General features: G+C 51.6%; 1 protein-coding gene across 1 annotated transcript; it reads right to left on the bottom strand.

Moving 5' to 3' along the window:
• Window positions 1-217: 217 nt before the first annotated feature.
• Window positions 218-20,651, bottom strand: TBX1 (T-box transcription factor 1). Its single transcript, XM_038374014.2, is given in 11 exon segments — window positions 218-489; window positions 491-773; window positions 4,189-4,289; window positions 4,536-4,603; window positions 7,536-7,663; window positions 7,666-7,689; window positions 8,772-8,815; window positions 8,817-8,948; window positions 11,674-11,775; window positions 17,668-18,040; window positions 19,832-20,651. Coding segments are annotated over 11 exon segments (1,569 nt in total). The 5' UTR covers window positions 20,019-20,651; the 3' UTR covers window positions 218-362.
• Window positions 20,652-21,008: the final 357 nt, after the last annotated feature.

Below are 21,008 nucleotides of genomic sequence, written 5' to 3'. Positions count from 1 at the left end.
CCGAGAGTCTACGGCTGGCTGCGCCGAGGGCGAGTCACTGCCCCGTCCCCGGGGCGAGTCAGCCTGGCCGGCCTCCAGGCCGGGGTCTGGCCCGGGCGCGCGAACCCTCCTCCGCGCGATGGGGGCGTGGCCGCTGCTAGCGCGGGAGCGGGAGGCGCCCCCTATGGCGTCGGGGCTGGAGCCCCGCGAAGTGCCGCGGCCCGTCGCCGGCTGCGCCGCTCCACCGGCGGCCCCGGCCCCGGCCCCCGGCCCGGCGAGCCAGGGGGCGGGTGGGCAGAGCCGAGAAGCGGCCGGCGGGAAGCGGGAGTTCTCCTCTGGGCGGCCGGGGCTCTCCCACAGCCGGGCGCGGCGGGGCGCGGGGGTTACCGCGGCCCGTAGTCGTAGCTGGGCGGCGCGCCCGCCGAGGAGTACACGTTGGCCGCCGGCGGGCCCATGTGGTGGTGGTGGTGGTGGTAGCCGTGGCCCCGGAGGCTGGGTAAGGGGTGGGGGGGGCCGGCTCTTCGGCCCCAGGTAGTGGTCGTAGGCCGCCGCCGGGTACTTGTAGGGGTGGTGGTGCAGGGGCTCCGAGGCGGGGGGCTCCAGTCGCAGTTCGTGGTGCGGGGGGCTGGGCCGGCTCCCCGGCGTGCTGCTGAGCTGGACCAGGCCCCCCGCGCCGGGGACGGGCAGGGCCGGGCTCAGCACCCGCGACATGAGCTGCTGGTGCGCGGGGTCGGCGTGGAGAGGGGTCCCGCTGGCCGCTTCCCGCTCGTACTCCCGTCGGCTCTCCGCAGCGTCTGCAACACAGCCCGGGACACGGAACGGGCAGAGCAGCCGGTTACCGCCTGGCCAGGGGCCCGAGCGCCCCCCCAGCACCGGGCCAGGGGCCCGAGCGCCCCCCACCGGCCTCTGGCCCCCCCAGCACCGAGCCAGGGGCCCGAGCGCCCCCCACCGGCCTCTGGCCCCCCCAGCACCGAGCCAGGGGCCCGAGCGCCCCCACCGGCCTCTGGCCCCCCCCAGCACCGAGCCAGGGGCCCGAGCGCCCCCACCGGCCTCTGGCCCCCCCCAGCACCGAGCCAGGGGCCCGAGCGCCCCCCACCGGCCTCTGGCCCCCCCCAGCACCGAGCCAGGGGCCCGAGCGCCCCCCACCGGCCTCTGGCCCCCCCAGCACCGAGCCAGGGGCCCGAGCGCCCCCCACCGGCCTCTGGCCCCCCCCAGCACCGAGCCAGGGCCCGAGCGCCCCCCACCGGCCTCTGGCCCCCCCCCGCACCGCGCCCGGGGCCCGCGCGCCCCCCACCGGCCTCGGGCCCCCCCCAGCACCGAGCCAGGGGCCCGAGCGCCCCCCACCGGCCTCTGGCCCCCCCCAGCACCGAGCCAGGGGCCCGAGCGCCCCCCACCGGCCTCTGGCCCCCCCAGCACCGAGCCAGGGGCCCGAGCGCCCCCCACCGGCCTCTGGCCCCCCCAGCACCGGGCCAGGGGCCCGAGCGCCCCCCACCGGCCTCTGGCCCCCCCCAGCACCGAGCCAGGGGCCCGAGCGCCCCCCCCCCTCTGGCCCCCCCCAGCACCGAGCCAGGGGCCCGAGCGCCCCCCACCGGCCTCTGGCCCCCCCAGCACCGAGCCAGGGGCCCGAGCGCCCCCCACCGGCCTCTGGCCCCCCCCAGCACCGAGCCAGGGGCCCGAGCGCCCCCCACCGGCCTCTGGCCCCCCCCAGCACCGAGCCAGGGGCCCGAGCGCCCCTCACCGGCCTCTGGCCCCCCCCAGCACCGGGCCAGGGGCCCGAGCGCCCCTCACCGGCCTCTGGCCCCCCCCAGCACCGGGCCAGGGGCCCGAGCGCCCCCCACCGGCCTCTGGCCCCCCCCAGCACCGGGCCAGGGGCCCGAGCGCCCCCCACCGGCCTCTGGCCCCCCCAGCACCGGGCCAGGGGCCCGAGCGCCCCCCACTGGCCTCTGACCCTCCGAGCGCCCCCTCTAGCACCGAGCCAGGGCCCTTCCCCCAGCGCCCTCCCTGAGATGTGCCGCAGCCACTGTCCCACTGCCCTCCCTGAGAGCCACTGAGCCCCCAGCATTGAGCCAGCCCCCCCCAGCGCCCTCCCTGAGATGCGGCCCCCCAGCCACTGACACCCCAGCACCGAGCCAGTGCCTCCGGAAGTGGGGGAAAGGGAGTCCCAAAGACATTGACCCCATTACCTAGCTACAGATCCCAGCACCCTCCCTGCGCCTCCCGCAGGCGTCAGTGTCACGACACCTAGCCACAGACCCCAGCGTCCTCTCAGCTTTAGGAGAGTCCCCTAGACACTGATCCCCTCCCCTCGCCCCACCACAACACCTAGCCACAGACCCCAGCGCCCTCCTGAGCCTTGGGGAGAGTCCCCTAGACAATCAGCTCTTACTTCTCCTGGAGGAGTTCTCATGCACTGGACCCAACTTTACCCAAGACATTTCAAGCGCACAGAAAACCCCAGGTATTTGGGGATTCAGTTACCCTTAAAAACAGGAGGGTGGAGGGCTGCTCTTAAATTCTCACACACAAATCCTAGGGAGAATGTACATGCCGCATGGAAACACCCATTGCAAAAATTGCTCTTTGTAAGCATGAGAAACTTGCTTTAAAATTAATCCCAGAATTAAGAGTCTCCCTTGGAATGAGTGGGAAGCAGAGCAGATCTGAATCCACGAGTGTCACAGACTTTCAGAGAGTTCAATAGATGCACAGATTATGCTGAAGATGGGGGGCACAGAATGGGAAGTATATTATTTCATGTCCCTGTAAAAATATATAGCAGCAATATTCTGCAGCAACAGTCAAACCTCAGCAGTTACAACTGATTGAAGTGTAGCATTGTAAGACTTCCATAGCATTTTCTTCCCAGAGAGGGGTCACATGCTGTCACCCTAACTCACGTTTAAAGTATATTTGTCTGTGAGTAGTTGCACTGAAATCAGTGTGTGTGTGTGTGGGGGGAGGGATAGCACAATCTGGTCTGATGAGTGTATTTTTTGTCCTGGAACTTTTAGTCTGCACCAGCCCCAACAATCACAAACAGGGGAGCTTAGAAAAACCTCCCTCTACCCATGTGAACTTTTCCATTTAACGCCACCGCTTTAAAAAAGGAAAGCCTTCAATTCGTTTCACTGCAAAGACTTTATGTTAAAAAAAATCCTAAAGGAGGGGGAAGAGGGGAAAATCCAGGGGAATAAAAAGCAATGATTTTTAAATGAAGTGTTTAAACATGGTGTTCAACAGAATCTGTGCTCCTGGGACAATACATTCTGACTGTGATAAATAGAGCTGAATTGACTGACAAGTTTGTACACGCTTGAAATTTTTGCAATTGTGTAACACTAAACAAATACAGACTTTTCTTTATTTTAATAGGCCTGGAGTGTGCTGGGAGAAAGGCCCCTGGTTGTCTTTGCAATTGCTTACTCTGTGTAATGGAAAAAAAAATCAATGAAAAGTTCCCAGTGTGTATGCTTAAACCATGCACTAGGTTAAATACAGCTCCTGAATATTATGGGATCTACATTGAAAACATAACCAACTTGCTTTTTCAAAAGGGCAATGCATGCAAAGCATCTTTAGGATATATGTGATTGTGGGTATGTCTCTATCTGTAAATTAAACATTTTGTCAAAATGCCTGAGTGAAGGAAACTCAGAATTAGAAGCATATTAGGAAGGAGGGTGAATTTTAAATTGAAGGGAAAGGCCAGTGTCAAGTAGTGTAGATAGCACACTCAGATACTACAGTGATGGGTGTTTTAGAAATAATTTAAAAGATTAGATTAGGCCCAGAATATATGTTTTATTTAAAAAGAAAAAAATTAAAATTTTTTGGGGGGAAATATAATCCCAGTTATTATCAGAACTGTTTCAAGTTTTTTATATGTCAAAATAATTTGGATTTAAGCATCCCTTTTCTGCCTTGTGTCAGTGCATGAAAACCCAAATTGAAGCTGACTGTAAATTAAAAAAAAATGAAATTAACCTGAGCAGTTTTACAGCCCTTACTGGTGGAAGTAAAAACAACAAAAACACCCAAGCACACCCCCAACCCCTCCCCCCACCATAAATGGCAAAAGATAAATGACATTTTCAGCCTCTTGATTTTGATTAATTATTATAATACCAGTAAGACACCATACAGGATATTTATATGTCCTTTATGTCAACTGAAAGTGTGTGTAAGTCTGTGAAAATGCAGGAAGCTCACCTTTCTCAGTCCCATTCTGATGTGCAGGGGAAGACACTGGATTCCTGGACCTGGCAAAAGCACTCATCAGAGGAAGGGCCCCTGGTCTGTGATTCCTGGGCCTACAACAGGAAGAAAAAAGAAGCATAGCACTGTAATTGTTTCAGTCTAAAGGGCACTGCCGACACATTGGGGAATTCTACTGCTCTGACTAACATGATCCTATTAATAACTCCAGTATGCAACTAGGACCTGATCCCACCCCACTGAAGTCAATTGGATTGCTCAGGTGCTTGTGGCTAAGCAGATGCTTAAGTTCCTTGCAGAATGGGGGCCTTAATATGGTTAGTAAAGGACAGCAGACTTACCAGTCTTCTGGATCACAGTCTCTGAATCCTTTCGCGAAGGGGTTGCTGGCAATCTTGAGTTGTGTGATCTGAAAAGGGGGGAAGGGGGAAAGGACTTTGAGTGGCACTTGCAGATATTTCTGATTAGAGAGTGCCCTACTCCTTCAAACTGACTTCTGGGACAAATCAACCAAGTTTCACCCAGTCTGATGGAGGGGGCCCAAGTAGTATGTGCAGTCCTGGTTCCTCTTGGAAAATTATGGGCACCAGCAGGTTTGAGAGCTCTCTTTGCTTTGGAATACGGACATGTGGTTTCCCTCTGCTCGAAAATGCAGAATTGTATGCTATCTAATACGAGTTCAAGGCGAAGGGAGAGGCAGCCCGAGTCTGCTGCTAAAGCTGTGTAAATGCACTTGTAAGAAAATGCCACATTATATGGGTCACCACCAGAGCAGCTAAGACAAATCACTGGATAAATCATACTTATGTATTTATTTAATTCGCCAGGGAGAAGGCAGGACATTTTCTATATTTAAGCAAATCCACGGATAAAGTATGTGATTGTGAGTTTCCGGAATGGGTTGAAAAACAAACTTTAAGCCCCTCAGTGACAGTTCCAGCCTTAGAGGTCAAACTGATAGAAAGCAGGAGAGAAAGAGCAGCTGTCCTGAGCCATCAGGCAAATGCCAACTTGGGAGGGATGGGGAGCCCCTTAAAGGCGCAGCACCCAGCTCTCAGCCCAGACGTCTTTGAATATGTGGGGTTTGGATGTTGTCCAAATAATAATTGTGGCTTTTTTTTATCCGTGTAAATTTGTTTATTTTAAAAGCTTGAAACAATTACAAAGGGTGGGAGCTACACCTTTTGCTTCCTGGAAATAGGCACAATTGACTGTGCTAATAAAAATAATCAAATAATAGATAACAAATACGCGTTTTAACCTTCCTACAAGACCCCAAAGCTACAAAGGGAACAAGGAATCTGGCATTCAATCAGCTCTCCGACTTGGATAATAATATTTTACCTTGCACTATTGGGAAAGATCCTTAATTTGAAACTCTAATTATAGACACGATTTGTTCCTCGGTTTATACTAAATTAATGTTATTTTTAAAAGCGACTGGATTTAATGCTACTCAAAATATATTCTATTATTTGTGTGTTCCTAACGAATAGACCCAGGGTGGCAAAGGCAGATAAGTAAAATAGCATATTTGTCCAAACAAATTTTGAGTGACATTTCGCAGCGTGAAGGCTGTAGTTTCCCAACTAGCCCGGGTCTCGGGTTTACATAGGTAATGATGTCCCTCTGGGTTTGAGGAAGTTTTCTATGGAGTTAAAATTGCAAATCTGGAGCTCATGCAGCTTCCTCGGAGTGCAACAATGTAGCTTTGGAGCAGGGCTCCCTGAGCTATCAGATTCCATGAAAAGTCAAGGAATGGCTTTAGCAGATGGATAGGAGGACATCTCCCTAGACACCTTCCACCACTCGAATGGAGACTCAGAGACTGACACTTAAAAACCCCAGTTCAGCTCAGCCGTCCCGTACCCCAGACCTTGAGGAATCTTCAGCGCGTCAGAAAAGGACAACAGATTGTTGGGGGGGGGGACTGGGGGAGAAGTCAGTAAACGCTGTTAAGCTGATGGACAGTGGTTCGCTTACCCATAAAAGCTAACTGAGGCCAGTTCCAAAGTCCAGTGAAATTGACTACAGCGGGCTTTGGATCAAGTCCTAAATCGTTTGCAGTCCAGAGACTTGTTTTATGATTTGGTCTCCTTTCTCTCTTAGGTAATTTAGGATTTTCTCTGAAAGGAGGAGGAGATCTCTAGCTCATAGGCTTTGGGGCGACTATAAAATAATTTAGTACCATAGCTTGTTGTACAGATGAGAAAATTAATGCTTAAGATGGAAAGTGTGTTTCTAATGCAAACAGCAATTTCGCTTCCCCACAATGTAAATCACCCAGATGACTGTTTAAATAATAAAACTGTATATTTAGAAGGTTATATATTATCATTCCAGACTAACTTGTGTTTTAGCCGGACATTTCAAATATTAAATTGGTTTTGGATCCAATGATCAACCTAAAGCAATGGAATGATGTCGATGTTCTCTTTGTTATAATCACATCTTTGTTATTCATGTTTGATTTGGTTTCCCACTGAATGCTTAGTCATTTGTACTGGATCACACATACATATTTCCCCCTCTTCCCCTTAACTAAGTCTATAGCATAGTATTGTATTTACTAAGAAAATTTTCCCTCAAACTCTCCTTATGCTTTATAATAGGCGGTAATATGAGATCTACAACATTCTCTGGAGACCATAACAAGGGGTATCCGTCCTAGCAATCCTTTGTCAGTCAGTGCCTGTGACCCCCAAGGGCTCTTGCTTTTCACACTTAATGAACATACTTTTTTATTACAGAATCCGAAATGCACATTTGAAATGCTGCTTTTTTGGGGGGGAAGGGGGCGTAGAGTGTGTGTGTTCCTTTTTAACAAGCTCTAATTATTCTAATCGAGATAGACAGCAAAACAAACAAGCAAAAACAAACAAACAACTCAATATGAATCTTCAAGTGCGTGTTTTAATCAAGGTGATGAAAAAAGTGCTTGAAACCGAGAGCGTCTGCAGCTCTATGCTTAGAAATTGAATCTGAGTTTTGCAGATCTGGCATCATTCATTTTTGTTTAACAACTTTTTTTTTTTGCATTGAGTTGCTTGAAAACCGTATTAGAAAGCCATACGATTTTTGTTTAATTAAAGAGAGTGTTGAAAGGTGAATTGCATTTGCCCAGTTCCAAGAAGCTAAAGACCCGTTCTATTTATTTGTATACCAACAACGTTTCCAGGGGCTGGTTATTACCTTTTAAGCATTGACTGCTCTGAATTAATATCCACCCGCCCCCCCACCCCTATTCCGCCCCTTCCCGGATCTCCATCCGTCAAGGGCAAGGTTTTGATAAATGAAGTATCGGAGGGTTTGTGTCTCAGTAATGAACTCCAGATCCTCACCCTGTGATTCTGATAGGCGGTCACGGCGGTGAAGCGGGTCTCCTCGAACACAAATGTTTTAAAGTTCTCCTCGGCGTACTTCTCGCTGTCTTTCCTGGGGTCCACGTAGACCACATGAAAACGAGGTGGTATCTGTGCATGGAGTTCAAATGATCTGAATGATAAAACGAGCAAGGAGATCCATAATTGATTCATTCTACACCAGGCAGAGCGTTGAGAGGAGAGCCCCGCGCAACCCCCCTATTCCCCCCCCCCACAATGTCAGGCTGGCAGCCTGGAAATGGGCTCCTTCGGGGGGAAAGAGCTAGTGGGGAGGGGAGGGGTCAGAGAAACAAACAGGGTTGCAGCTCCTCTGAGGCTGCGTCGGTGCATAGTACTAATTAGGGTTAATGAAGGCTTGAGTCTTGTAGGAGGCTATGCAGTGAAACGCTCCGCACATTGCTCTGCGCTGCCCACTGAGGTCCGATTTGAAACGTTGGGCACAAGCACTGCTAAAAACACTGCGGGGGGGGGGGTCCAGTCTGAGCAGGATTCCCCAGCGAGCCTGCCCCCCTTTAAAGAGGTTGATCTCACTGGGGACCGGACGGTTCTGCAGGGAATAGAGAGAAGAGCTGCTACAAGCCTTCGGATCCACTATTAAATATAAAGAAAAGGAGGGTGGGTGGGGGCATGTACCGGAGCTACCGGGAAGCACTGAGCTGAAGGGAAATAGGCGGAAAAATCTTGGGACATACCCATTATATGGAACAGGAATGGGCGGATCAAATGGCTATCAAAAGCGAACAGCGTTTAGTTAACTCCAGGCCTCCAGCCTGTTTCCTTAAACACTCATTATTCCCAATGCAGTCCGTTCCCATCTCTCTGAAGCCAGTGGAAGGGATGGGGATGCAAGGAATGGGGGAATCGGGCCCTTAGGGAAAAGTTCAAGTTATAACGTAAGGATCCTATGCCTCCCCCTATGGGCCCGATCCAACCCCTGGAGTCAGCATTGGGCCTGGCCCAACGTTCACAGCAAATATGAAATATAGGGTATTTCCAATCACAGTGAGCAGCTATTGAAAGGACCCGATCCACCACTGCCAGAGTCTTTCTAGGCATTTTGACCCCAGGTCTTATTCTTGGGTAAACGTGTGCCCAGGGGTTTCTTTTCGTGTGCGTCAAGAAAATCCACGTGCTGGAGATTTCACGTGCCATTCTCCTCCCTTTCCAGTGCCCCCAGTTGGTTCCCTCTCTAACACATTACGTGCCCATTGTCATCCAATAAATTATTGTCAGTTTCAGTTATCGAAGGATACTATTTGTTTCATCCACTGGGCCCCGTTAGCAGGAGAGTCGGGGTGATAATGAACTCTCCCGGGCGGTAGCAGGTCAGCTTTGCCGGCCACCAGCCAGGAGGAGCTGTGGAAGGCGTATCTGCAAAGGACAGGCAAAGTGGTGTCAGTGGCTGCTCCTGATCCAGTTGGTTAAACACGTGCCCGGTAATCCAGAGTTTAATCTGAGTTCTGCTCTGGAGGAGGGACGTGGCCATCGCGGGCCAAGTCCCTACCTAGAATTCCAGGGTTCTCTCAAGTCTTTCCCCATCCACACCATGGGGATGATAACACACGAGGGCTGATCCTGCCCTTATCCAAGTCACTGGTAATACTCCACTGACTTCAGTGGTGCAGGATCAGGTCTAATTAGCGAAGGCCAGATGCTAACACTCTTACTTACCCAGTGAGCAGTCCCATTCAGCTCAACGGAGCCTGAGTAACCATATCAGAATTTAAACTCTAGTATTTGACTTAAGTATTATTTTTGTCGGTGGGTTCCCTATAAAAACCTCTGGGATGCTCTGGGACCGGAAGTGCAGTTTTTACACAGTTCATTTCGAGTTGTAAAGCTAGCCTGCCGAGCAGAAGGAGAGCGCTTCCCACTAATGAACATAGCCTCTCGTTTCTAGAAAGCCAGTGGGAAAACGCCAGACTTGTTGACAAACAAAATGTTTTCCTTGGCTCTCTGGAGGAATTCGCAAAAAGGGAAAATCTGCGCGACAGGGAAAATTTATAGCTACCTGCACATATTTGGGATGGAAGCCAGAAATGCTACCGATTAAATAAAATTTAAAAGTGAAAGGAAACCCTTTACACAGTAATGTTCTGGCTTTAAGTTAAAAGTGGACATTTATGTGCAGTTTAAGAGCGGATCCAGAGTTTAGGCAGTCTTGTTACAGTCTTTCAAAGTCCATATTCAACAGTAACATTAAAAACAGTGAGACCAATCTTCTATGCACCGCGTTTACTTTAAAAAGCCAGTGTATGCACGGGGGGAATTATACACCATTGGAGTTGAGCAGAAACATTACTTTTAAAAAAAAAAAGATATTCTCAATTGGATGTTATATATCCCATTTCCCCTGGACACGCAAACGTTTCTGTAACGCCCTGAGAATTTGGATAATCTGTCTAAATATTTATATATTCGACGCTGAGATTCATAGCACACTGGCTTTTAGGCGTCCTGATCTGAAGCGAAAGGATAATGAGCCTTTCACTGTCTTCAAATTAAAGGTGTTACAAATCAAAACCGCATCATTGATTTGTGAGCCGCCGATTTCCTAGGTCGCCTTCCTATGTTCTCAGTGAAAACAGAGAAAGAATTTGGAGAATATGCAGTTGGCTTTGTTGGTGATTTTCCAACGTGGCCTCAGGCTAGGACAATACAAGCTCTTTTCAGTGAAACATAAAGAAAACTAGTCTCGGAGGTTAACGCACACACAGAGCAAGACCCATTCCCTTGCTGTACACAATCAACCCCCAAAAGCAAAAGCCTGTTGGGTTCTTTTATATAAGGCGAAAAATGAAATTTGATTCTTAGAAAGAGGTCCCTCCCACGTGGATCTAGAGGAACATTTATAAATAGCGAATTCTACAAACAACACTTTTCCTCCTAAATCTCGGCTCTATAGTTATTGTGCTGAGGAAAGCCATTTTACAGTCAGCAATTAGCCTGATTTAGGAGATTGAAATTTCTCCCTCCAGATGCAGTTTATGAACATAATTTTAATTTTTTTAATATGAGAATCTGGGGTGGGTTATTTTTGCCAGACTTTGCCATAAGTAAAAGTCTCATAATCATGGATTAAAGGGATTTTTTTTAACCCAGTAATGTATGTGTTTTGACTGTGCGCATACCTGTGGAATATCCTATTAGGATAAGGGAATATTTTACTTTAAAACGTCGGCCAAATTCTGCTCTCAGTTACACCGACGTACATTCGAAATCACTCCTAAACTCACCGGGTGATCTGGGATTTACACCGAATCAGGCTGGCTGCTCCCAGAGCTAACTACAGCCCAGATACTGTATTTTAAAACAGAACCCCGCACCATGTATGGCATTTGGAGAAATCCTTCCTTGCAATGAGGAAGCCACGACGGATTCAAAACAACAAATCAAGCGTTTAGATTCCAGAGCTAGTCCACTTAGACTTTTAACTTCAGCCCAGACTTAAAGCACATCGAGATTCAAACTAAATAACTGTCCCCCTGATAGAGAAAACCGTTTCTATCATTCTCGTCCTGGGGCTTAGTAGGTGATGTCACAGACCCGGAGATTGAAAGACAGGTCAAAAGGGGAGTTGGAGAGCAGGGGAATCGCCTGAATCCATTGCTGGACGAGGAGATCTATATTAATTGCAGAAGCCAAACTAATATTAAACCTTTGTGTGTGTGTGAGAATTACTCCCAGGAATGATCTCCAAGCACGCTCGTAGCTGTAAACAAGCCTAATTATGAGCTTTTTGAAATATTAGGAGAAATTTTAACCCCCAGTTCAATACGTTGCAATTAAAAAAATTCTCACTCAGCATCTTGCGCGGAGTAGACAAGCCACTGGGGTGCGTTTCACACCCGGAGAGCTGCTGGCTTTAAGAATGAGGCTGGGAGAGGGGGGGAATCGTGTTAGAGCTTCTGTTCTCCCTCCCTTTGCCATTCAAAGGCAGGGATGAGCCTGATCCAAAGCCCACTGAAGTCAGTGGAAAGCCTCCGACTTGCTGCTTTGGGCACTGAATCAGGGAAATATTTCAATATGTCTCTTTCCCTCGGCGCCCCATCGCAGCCCCGGCTAGAGGACTCAAGGAAAAGCTTATTCTACTTGCCGATATCTTTTGTCGTCCACAGGTACAAAATCCATTAACAACATGTAATCAGCCATGGGGTCCATTCCAAATATCTTCACCTGGAAGGTGGGGAACATGCGCCTGGGGCAGGAGAGAAAAACCACAAGGCGTGTGTCAGAACAACCACCAGCTCCTCGCCTGCCGTAACGGGGGACTCGCGTCTGGTGACATTGCACCCCATTCTATCTGCGTGGGGATAGTTTCCTTCTTTCAGATCAAACCCCTTCCTTCTTTCTGGCTGTAGCTCGATGGCCCAAGCACAGAATAGGTGAGGAAGGAGGGTGATTTAGAAACAATATATTCACCCCTGGAACTGGGAGAGCTGGAGGACTTTACAGATCAAAGGTTTATAATATTGTGGGCTAGAATCAGATTGGTGGGGACGCTGAAAAGGCAACAGGTAATTGGAGGAGGGGGTTCCGACCTCCCAGCCATGAGAGAGTCATAGGGCTCGATCCTGATCGCCTTCCCCCCCAAACTAGACCCACCAAGACCAGCCCAGGGCATGCATGAAGTTAAGTTAGCCAAGTATTTTTACACTTTTGTCAACTTGCCTTCTAGGAAACCGGTAAAACTTTCCTATTTAAAGGCTTATAAGAAGTCACCGAAGGACATGAAAGAGCTGGGAAGTTAGATTCAGTCCAGAATACCTCTATGAGTTAGCGCGGCTAGATGAAGCTAACACAAGGCTCCTGTGTTTTAATAACGAGCTGTTAGGGGGGGGGGGGGCTTAGAGATGAACCAGGCTGGCGGACAATCCGAGCTTCTCTCTAGAAAACCGTAGCTCTTGATGGCGCTCTCTGTGTCTCTCCTCCTCCCTCCGCCCCATTTCAACAGTGGGTGAGCGAGGGGTTACTTTCTCCTGCCATTTGGCAACGTCCCCGCCACCCCGCAAGCTGTTTGCACAATGTTGAATGCTCGTTAGTTTCAAGAGTCCTCTTGCAGGGCTGTGCACAAATGCCCGATAGTTCCCCGCGGCTTGGGGTGGGATGGGGGACCTTTATAAAGGAGCCCCCAGGGGATATCTGTCTGTGAACTCGCACATAAAACGTTGGCTGAATATTAAAGTTTGATTTCTGAGTTATTCTACATACAGCTATAAACCCTGTGAACCATCACTTAGAAATCAGAATGTTACTAGCATGATAAAGTGGCGATTATTTTAAATTCCCTTTTGGGGTCTTTCTGACACAGCTCCACATCTCATGCTTGCTTCTCCCCCCCCCCCCACGCAAAAAAAAATCAAAACAAAAACAACGAAAAACAAGCAAACCAAAACCCAACACCGCTCCCCAAATACAACAGATGAAATCTGTGGGGGTAAATAGCAAGACAGTAGAACCCCAACCCCACCCCTCCCACACACACACAGTCCAACGGATCCTAGCGCATCTCTCCTATTAATTCCCAGCCAAATACTGTAGCACCGATCTAAAGAACTGCTGCGTTTGTGGGGTATGAACAAGCGTCGGAGCTGCGCACACACTGAAGCGCTCAGAGTGGCTCCAGTTTTGCTGCTTCTCTCTGAAACCCTCCAGGAATTTTTACCTTTTCACACCCACTTTGCTCGGCTCCCTGAAGCTAAAGCAGGAGTGAAGAGTGTGTGTGTCTGTATTCCTGTCTCCTCTCCGGGACTAGCTTGACTGGCACTGTCGCCTTAACAATGGCAAAGGAAGACACGTGAAATACGCCCAGAAGCCCTTTGAACTCATTTACTTTCTAAACCAGGCTAGCGGGATAGGTGAGTTACCAAGTGTCATTTCTGACATTCCATCCCCGCGGTACCGAAAACACACGCACCAGGCCAATGGGGCAGGGTGTGTGTGTCTGTCCGGGGGGTTTTCAGAGCGTTCCCAGCTCCCTACATTTCCTGAGGCGATAGTCACTTGGTTCCCACAAGGGTGCTTTCTCCTCGGACTCAGCCAGCGCGCACAAACTGGGGGACAGACGCTCCTTCCCAGCGCCGAAGGGGCTCAAGGCCACCAGTGCTCTATTCATTGTGCAGCCGACTGACCAAATTTGGTCTCGGCATCTTTAAGCTTTAGCAAACGAAAGGTGGAAATATCCCCTGTTAAGCGTGCGCTCCGCGGCACTGTCCCCAAGCCAGGCAAGCGAGCCTGGGACACCTCCCCTCCCAACCAGGCGACCGAGAAAAGTGGAGAGTGGCTTTTGTGGGTCTCTCTTCCGCATTTTCCTCTCTTGACTTATACCAGGAAGGGGATCGTTCTGTTTCCGCACCTTGACCCACGCACACACAAAGCCACTCAGCAATGCTTTTGGAGGCCAGAATTTTCCAAAGGCTGCTAGTTAAAGGTGAACTCAGATGAGCTAGTGAAATGGAAGATCAACCCCACTCCCACCAGTTGCCTTTGTTCCATTTAGAGCCAATGCTGGGGACTGTTTACCTCAAAAGCTTTGGTCTGCTTTTCCTCTGTTTTAGGTTTGCTTGTTTTGCAAGGCGAGCAACCAGCGTGTGGGCATTGCAGAAGCAAGTGCGTGCAAGGGAATTTAACCCACCGGCCTTTAATGTATCCACACTGAAGCTCCAGGGAAAAAGTAAAACAATCTACATTTAGCAAGGAGACTGACCAAGAAACCTAGCCCACTTCCCTGGGCTTCAATAGAACAAGCAATGGAACGCGTTAGAAAGGCAAGTTCTTTCTATTACATTTTTTTTTAATCTCCAGTAAATTTTAGCCCGGCTCCAAACCCATAAGTTCCCGGAGTTTTTGGAATAACAATTACTGTTGCTTATTCTAAACAACCTAAAACGACACAAGCCTCCGTGAAAACACAGGACGCTCCAGAAACCAGCGGGAGGTAGCAAGTAGTCCAGAAGTCAATTGCGATGCGTTTTGTTAAAGTTCTCCCAGCTCCTACGGAAAGCATAATCTTTTCACACGTTCCTGATTTGTTTTAGCAAATCAACAGGGACATTTAAACCGCATTCTATTTAAAAGATTTAAACCCTTATTAACCTTAACTCCAGTGTTTCTTTCTTTCTTCTTTTTTTTTTAAACGAAGCTTTAAACAAACAATTTAGCTTGATAAACTCCGGCTAAAAAACAACAACAACAAAAAAACCACTTAAGGCCAACACAGGCAACAGTGAAAATAAATAAGACCATTAATAGAGCGCAGTAGGGCTACCTGGAATCAGCAATCTGCCTTTCCGGGTTGTTTGCATGTTTTATTTGACCACTAGTTTTACACCCCTTGCTCCTTCAATTAACCCTTTCGTCATTTAAACCTACTCTTTATTTTAATATCACCTCTGCACCTGACACAGTTAGTTCACAAAGTCAAAGTCTCCTGTAGAGTCGTTGCTGAGTTATTTATAATTCAGATTTCTTCCCCCTCCCACCCTTGTCTGTAAAATCGAAAGGACACTTCAGAGCTAAAAAACAAAACAAAAACCATTCTGTTTTCCCGAAAGGCTCAGCTGTTAGTTAAAATGGCCTTTTCCCTTTAAAAAAAAAAAAAAAAAAAAAAAAAAAAAAAAAAGAGAGAGAGAGACTCAGATGCGATTTGTATTCAGTGACGGGAGGTACTGGTGCCACTAAAGCATTTAGGGAAGTAAGGAACAATCCTAGGCAACATGGTAGAGGCTGCAACACGGAGCGAAGAAATCTCCATTCGGAAGGACTAGTCAAATCCAGAGCCCAGTGGATTTGAGACTGGAAGGAGACGATACACTCCGTATGAGGCCTGGCGCTTAAGGGACAGGCCTGGGCTGAGGAATGCCTCGTCTAAATGAAAACAAACCCCCGGGGTTCGGTCCCCACCAATCCCCGCACTGTAACCGTACCAAAGCCGTGACACGAGCCTGAGTTCTACAACGCTCCTGCGCCGAGCTTTGGGGGGGGGGGGAACCACGGGTTTTTCCCCTCTCCGCTCCATAACCCTTCAAATCAACACAGGCATCTGGCCCGTCTCTGGGATAGAAAGCAACCGCGGGGCTTGTGGTGTGGGTTAGAGATTCTGAAATCTTTTCCCCGCTGTATTGTTCACAACCGCGGGAAGAACACTGGGAATGACTTGCCGGATTTCAAGACGCAGTGACAAGGGGTGCCCTTTGCTAACCTGCTCCTCAAGGTGTTACTGCGCGATAGGATCTACGACATTATCAAATACCCGGGCGGGGGGGGGGGGGGTCAGTCAACATAAGACACGCCACAAGTACAAACTCCGATGGCGACAGTCAAGCCAGCCGGGTGTTTGTTACCGCTTGGACAGCGGAGAGAGCGTCCAAAGGCCGCACAAAAAGAGTGACGTTTGCAGACACAGCCCCAGCGGGTAGAGGTTTTAGGAAGGCTTGCGAGGGAACACATCGCAGTGAACGTGCCGATCTGTGAACCCTCTTTATTCTCTCGCAACTGCTGTCCGAACACAAGGAGGTCACAACAGCTCCATACCAACGCAACTCAGGGTCACTTGAGCTATTTCGCTTGAGATCACAGTTAAATGGTGTCTAATTAACAGACAGGGTCATCGTCCTGCCGCCCCCCCCCCCCGTAGCCGTTTAATTAGCTGCAGTTGAGAGCCTTCCCTTTTAAACACGATACAACGTTCGCTTCCTTTGTTAATTTCGACGGAGAAGCTTTATGGGCGTGCTGCCTTCTTGGGTTTACATTGATGAGTTGGATCCGGCTCTCTTCAAACTGGTAAACTACCCACTGAAACGGCCGGGAGATTTACCGAGAAAAGGGTGCTGGATGGGGCCTCATAATGAGTATCCTGGCTGCTGGTAATTTGTGGGTTCCAGAGAAGGAAATGTGGCAAGTACTAAGAGGTGTAAAAAGACCCTCTGCGGTTTCTTATCTGTAATCTCTCCAAGAATGCCCTAAACCAGCAAAGTGGAGATCCATTTCTGTCCCGCCAATGCGTGTGACCAGAGGTGGGTGTTAAAGGGATCCTGCTAATCTTGCTCCTAAAGAACAGTGTCCTCTGCAAATAAAGCTGATTTTAAATCTCGCGTTTGAGAGTCGGAGGCAGTGTTAATGGTACTGACTTTGCCATAGTACAGTAATCAGTCTCCGACATGTTACATAAACTCCCACGCCCGCTTTCCGATTCGAATCCGACGGCTTTGCTGGGGGTTGTGTACATTTGAATGCACCGCTTTTAACTCAGGTATCGGTGCGGACTTTCACAGAATTTCCCAACCCTTCGTTCCACAAGAAAATTGCCGATTCTGCTCTTAAAGAAGTGCGGGGTTCAAATTACCGTATTGGGGGCTAGCAAACAGATTACCCCGACAGAAGGGATTTTTAAAAACAGTCTATTTTCTTCTGAAGAAAGCAGATAAGTAACGGCCGCCCGGAGAGGGCTTTGCTCGCTAACATTTCACAAGAACCCAGGAGGGGGAGGCTCTAATGGGAGCCCCACATTGCTCTTAAACGCAGCACCAAAGTGTACGAGGCATGAGTCATAGTCCGAAAAACGACAGCGGCTCATTTGTTCCGGATCTAACCCCGCAGCCCTGGCAGAAAGGGCCCGAGCAGGACACCCGCACAGCGAGGAGCAGCACACGGGGTGCTGTCGATAATTCCCTTGTCCCACCGGGACAGGTCCCGCTGGCGGGGCTATAAACCTTACGATGCCTTAGGCGCGCAGTAAAAATGTATTTTCCTGCGCTCGTAAAAGGGATCATAAACAAAAAAAGCCTAGGAAGCCCTAGGATAGGTGAAAAGGGTGGAAGTAGGGTCCGTTGGGCTGACAACTCTGGGTGGAGGGCTGCGCGGGGCACAGGGCTGCGCGGGGCACAGGGAGAGGGACCCTTGGGGGGCCACTCTCTGGGATTGCAGGCTGCTGTGTGCGTGCGGGGGGGGGGGGAAGAGGAGGGCACTGAAACGGCTTCCATCCCCCAGCACGAACCCGCGTCTTAAAGCCGCTTCGCTCCTGGCGCGCACGGGCGGAAAACCCCCTCCCCGGGCCTGCCCCAGCCCCTGCCAGCGGGGAGGCGCCACTGACCTGCCGGCCTTGGTGACGATCATCTCGGTGCCCAGCTGGTTGAACTCGTCCCACAGCGCCTTCATCTCCAGCTGCACGCTGACATTGGCCACCTTGGGGTTCTTCTTGACGGGCGCTTTGGCCGCCGGCGCGGCGGGGCAGCCAGAAGGCGCCGCGCCGCCGCCGCTCTCGGGGGGCTCCGGGCCGGGCGGCGGCGGGTTGGGGCCCGGGGCCGGGCCGGCCGCGAACGGGTAGCCGTGCTGGTGCGGGTGCTGCTGGGCCGAGCAGGGCTCGTAGTGCGGCGGCTCGGGCTGCCCGTAGGGGTCCCCCGGGGAAGGGGAGAGGTGGTAGCCGCCGGAGGCGTTCAGGCTGCTCAGGCTGTTGGCCGTGAAAGCTGCAACATCGCAAAAATGGGACAGCTGGGTGAGCCAGGGGCTGGAGATGGCTGAAATCATTCCAAAAACAGGCGGTCAGGGCTCGGCTCCGGCTCCCCGCTCCCCCTGCTCTGCGCGCCCGCCGCCGCAGCGCCCGCGTCTTCTACTGCGCTCCCCGGGGTGCCCTCCCCCGCCCCGGCCCCGCCTCCCCCCCCGGCCCTTTGGGAGCTGCTCGGCCCCAGCCGCGCGGCTCCCCCGGGCAGGCTGAGCTCGCGCGGCGCGGCTGCCAGGAGCTGCAGAGCCCGGCTTATCTCTGCAGAGGGCCTCCCCTCGCCGCAGAACCGGTTCTTATTTCTATTTAGATAAGGCGCTGCAGGTAATGGGCCTTTCCTCGCCTAGGGACTGGAGCCCTGACGAGTTGATTGACAGGGGAGCGCGCCTTTTTAATAGCCCGCTTGACACCCATTTTTCACTCCCGAGCCAAAATAATTAAAAGAAGCAGGCATCGCCCACAGGATAGACGATCTAAACGCGCACCGGGCAGCGATCTCCATCCCCCAGCAAACCGGCACTGGAGTAAAGCAAACTGCCCGCCCCAATGACGGCACAACAACCGCCTATTCCCCGGGAAGCGCTGGAATTTGTGTTCTGCAATTAGGAATACAATATTCTCCGCTTTGCACAAGCTGCAAGGCTGGGACAGTCCTGGCGACACACTCGTCTCTCTTTGGATGTTTTTTTCTTAGATGATTATCCTCGCCTAGCCGCCCCCCAACCCCCACCCCGCATATCTTTGGGAAGGATTTTTTTTTTAAAAAAAAAAGCCCAATCAACTCTGCATCGGCACTCGAAAAAGCGAGACAATTCCTAAAAGATGCGCCAGTAGCCTGCCAGTGGGCGATTTTTACCCTTTTTTTTCCATTTGCTGAGCGCTCCAAAATTTAGAAGGGAGATGCAGACCCCTTTGGATGTCGTAGACCAAGTCTGCGGACCCCCCCCCCCCCGGGTCTGCGGAATAGAGCTTGAAAGCCGCTGCTCTCCACGGATATAGGTAAAACTAACAGAATGGTCGCTGATCGGGATAACAGAATGATCAGAGACGGGGAGTTTTGTGTTTAAAATAAAGCGCGGGAGGAAACAGAATCAGTTAGAAAGAAGAGGGTGACCAGATCTTTCTAAAGAGCTTTGACATAAACACGGCATTGTTTCAGTTGCGGGTTCAGGGCGTTAGCAAGCCGCGCTGTAGGTTCCAAGCCTTGCTGTCTGGTAAAATCTCCTCGCAGTCAAGACTTCATTAAAAGCAGCACGGATCTTTGACAAGCCTTCCCAGGACTCTGCCATTCCCACCTCTTTTTGTCTGGGAAATACTGTCTTTCCCCGTACCTTGTTGTTATTGCATACTCGCTACAGCTGAGGGCAGGTCTCTTAAGCAGCCAGGCGTTGCAATAAGCCGTTGTTTTTTCCCCTTTCCCGGCTGCAATTTTTTTTTTTTTTGGAATGTTTTGACGCTTTTACGCAGCCTTGGCAGGGAAATCGGCTGCAAACCACCTCCCCCCCCACACACACACACACATACACCCACACGTTTCCACACTTCTATTCAAAACAAAACCCCGGCACAGCTGCTCAGAGGAAATTCCCCTAAAATCCTGCATCCCCAGGATTTGCTCCACCCCGCTTTTCTTTTTTTAAATGCATTTCCCCTCGCGCTGCAGCGGGGCTTTGACTTCTTAGCTCTCGGGTTCTGATTTGCAACCGCCCCAAGGTGACGGAAGCTCAGGGTCCCGCGCCGGGGTCCGGGCTGCACGTACCTTCCATGTCTCTGGTGACGGTGCTGAAATGCATCCTCTGCGGGTGGGAGCCGGGGCTGAAGTGCTTGCTAAGGCCACAGCTGGGCTCCTCCAGCGCTTCCTTCCCTGCGTGCTCGGCGGCGACTGAAATCAGAGAGGCGATACTGAAAGCATTTGCCTTGGGAGACAGAGGGCTGTTCTCGTCCATAGGGGAGACCGATGCAGCAGCCTCCCCCACCCCCTGGCCTCGCCAAACGCTCCCCCCGCTACCACGCCATCCAGCCAGGCACCATGCGCCGCCAAGACCGCTGCGCCGCCTCGAAGGAAGCCGGTTTCCGCGCTCCAGATCCCTCCGGCGTCTGCAAGGGAGGCGGATCGGGCCCCACCAGGCGCGGCTCCCGGGCGAAATCGGCTCCTCGGTGATTTACGGAGGGATTTCTCGCCTCTCTTCCTCCCCCGCCCGCTCGCAGCAGGGAAAGTGGCCCCCTCACAGGCGCGCGGCCCCAGCCCGGGGCTGGGTGATGTCACATTGGAAGCCCGGTGCCTTTGCCTGTGGGGGGGAGGGGCGGGGGGGGGGAGCTGCCGCTGCCGCTGCCGCCGCCGCTGCCGCGAGTCTGTCAAAGGGCTCGGGCGGTTTCCGCGCCTCCTGGGCACGGGCAGGGAAACACCGCCGCGCGCACGCTGCGGGGGTGGGGTAGGGGCAGGTTGTATTTAAATGGCCCCCTGTCAATCACGGCGCCCAGGCTGCAGGGAGCCGGGGAAGGGGGGAAAGAAGAAAAGCGGAGCGTCACTGCGGATGTCCGGTGGAGCTAAATCCTCAGTGGTTCCCCCCCCCCCCCCGCGCCCTCCTCCTCCAGTCGCGGGGAGCTTTGACACTCTGCTGGCGGCTGGACGCAGCTCCCACCAGGCTCCGAAGAAGCAGGACAACAACGATTCTGAATCCTTCCTCCGGCAAAACTCCAGCCAGGGCTTCAAGGATTTCTGCTCCGGATGGAAAATCCTGCTCACGGTGTATTGATTATCATTACCCCAGCGCTTCCTCGGGCGAACTCCAGCCAGGACGTTCAGCATTTTGCTCACGTCATAATGCATTCGTTAATAATAAAATCCTCCTCCTCCTCCATTAATTAATTAATAGAAAAGCAACCGTTCATAATGATCAGCAGCATTGTCGTGGGCTGGGCTGCAAAAACAAACA

The sequence above is a fragment of the Dermochelys coriacea genome, chromosome 15 (genome assembly GCF_009764565.3).
Source record: "Dermochelys coriacea isolate rDerCor1 chromosome 15, rDerCor1.pri.v4, whole genome shotgun sequence".
NCBI classification, from domain to species: Eukaryota; Metazoa; Chordata; order Testudines; family Dermochelyidae; genus Dermochelys; species Dermochelys coriacea.
This window is presented reverse-complemented; position numbering and strand designations above follow the sequence as displayed.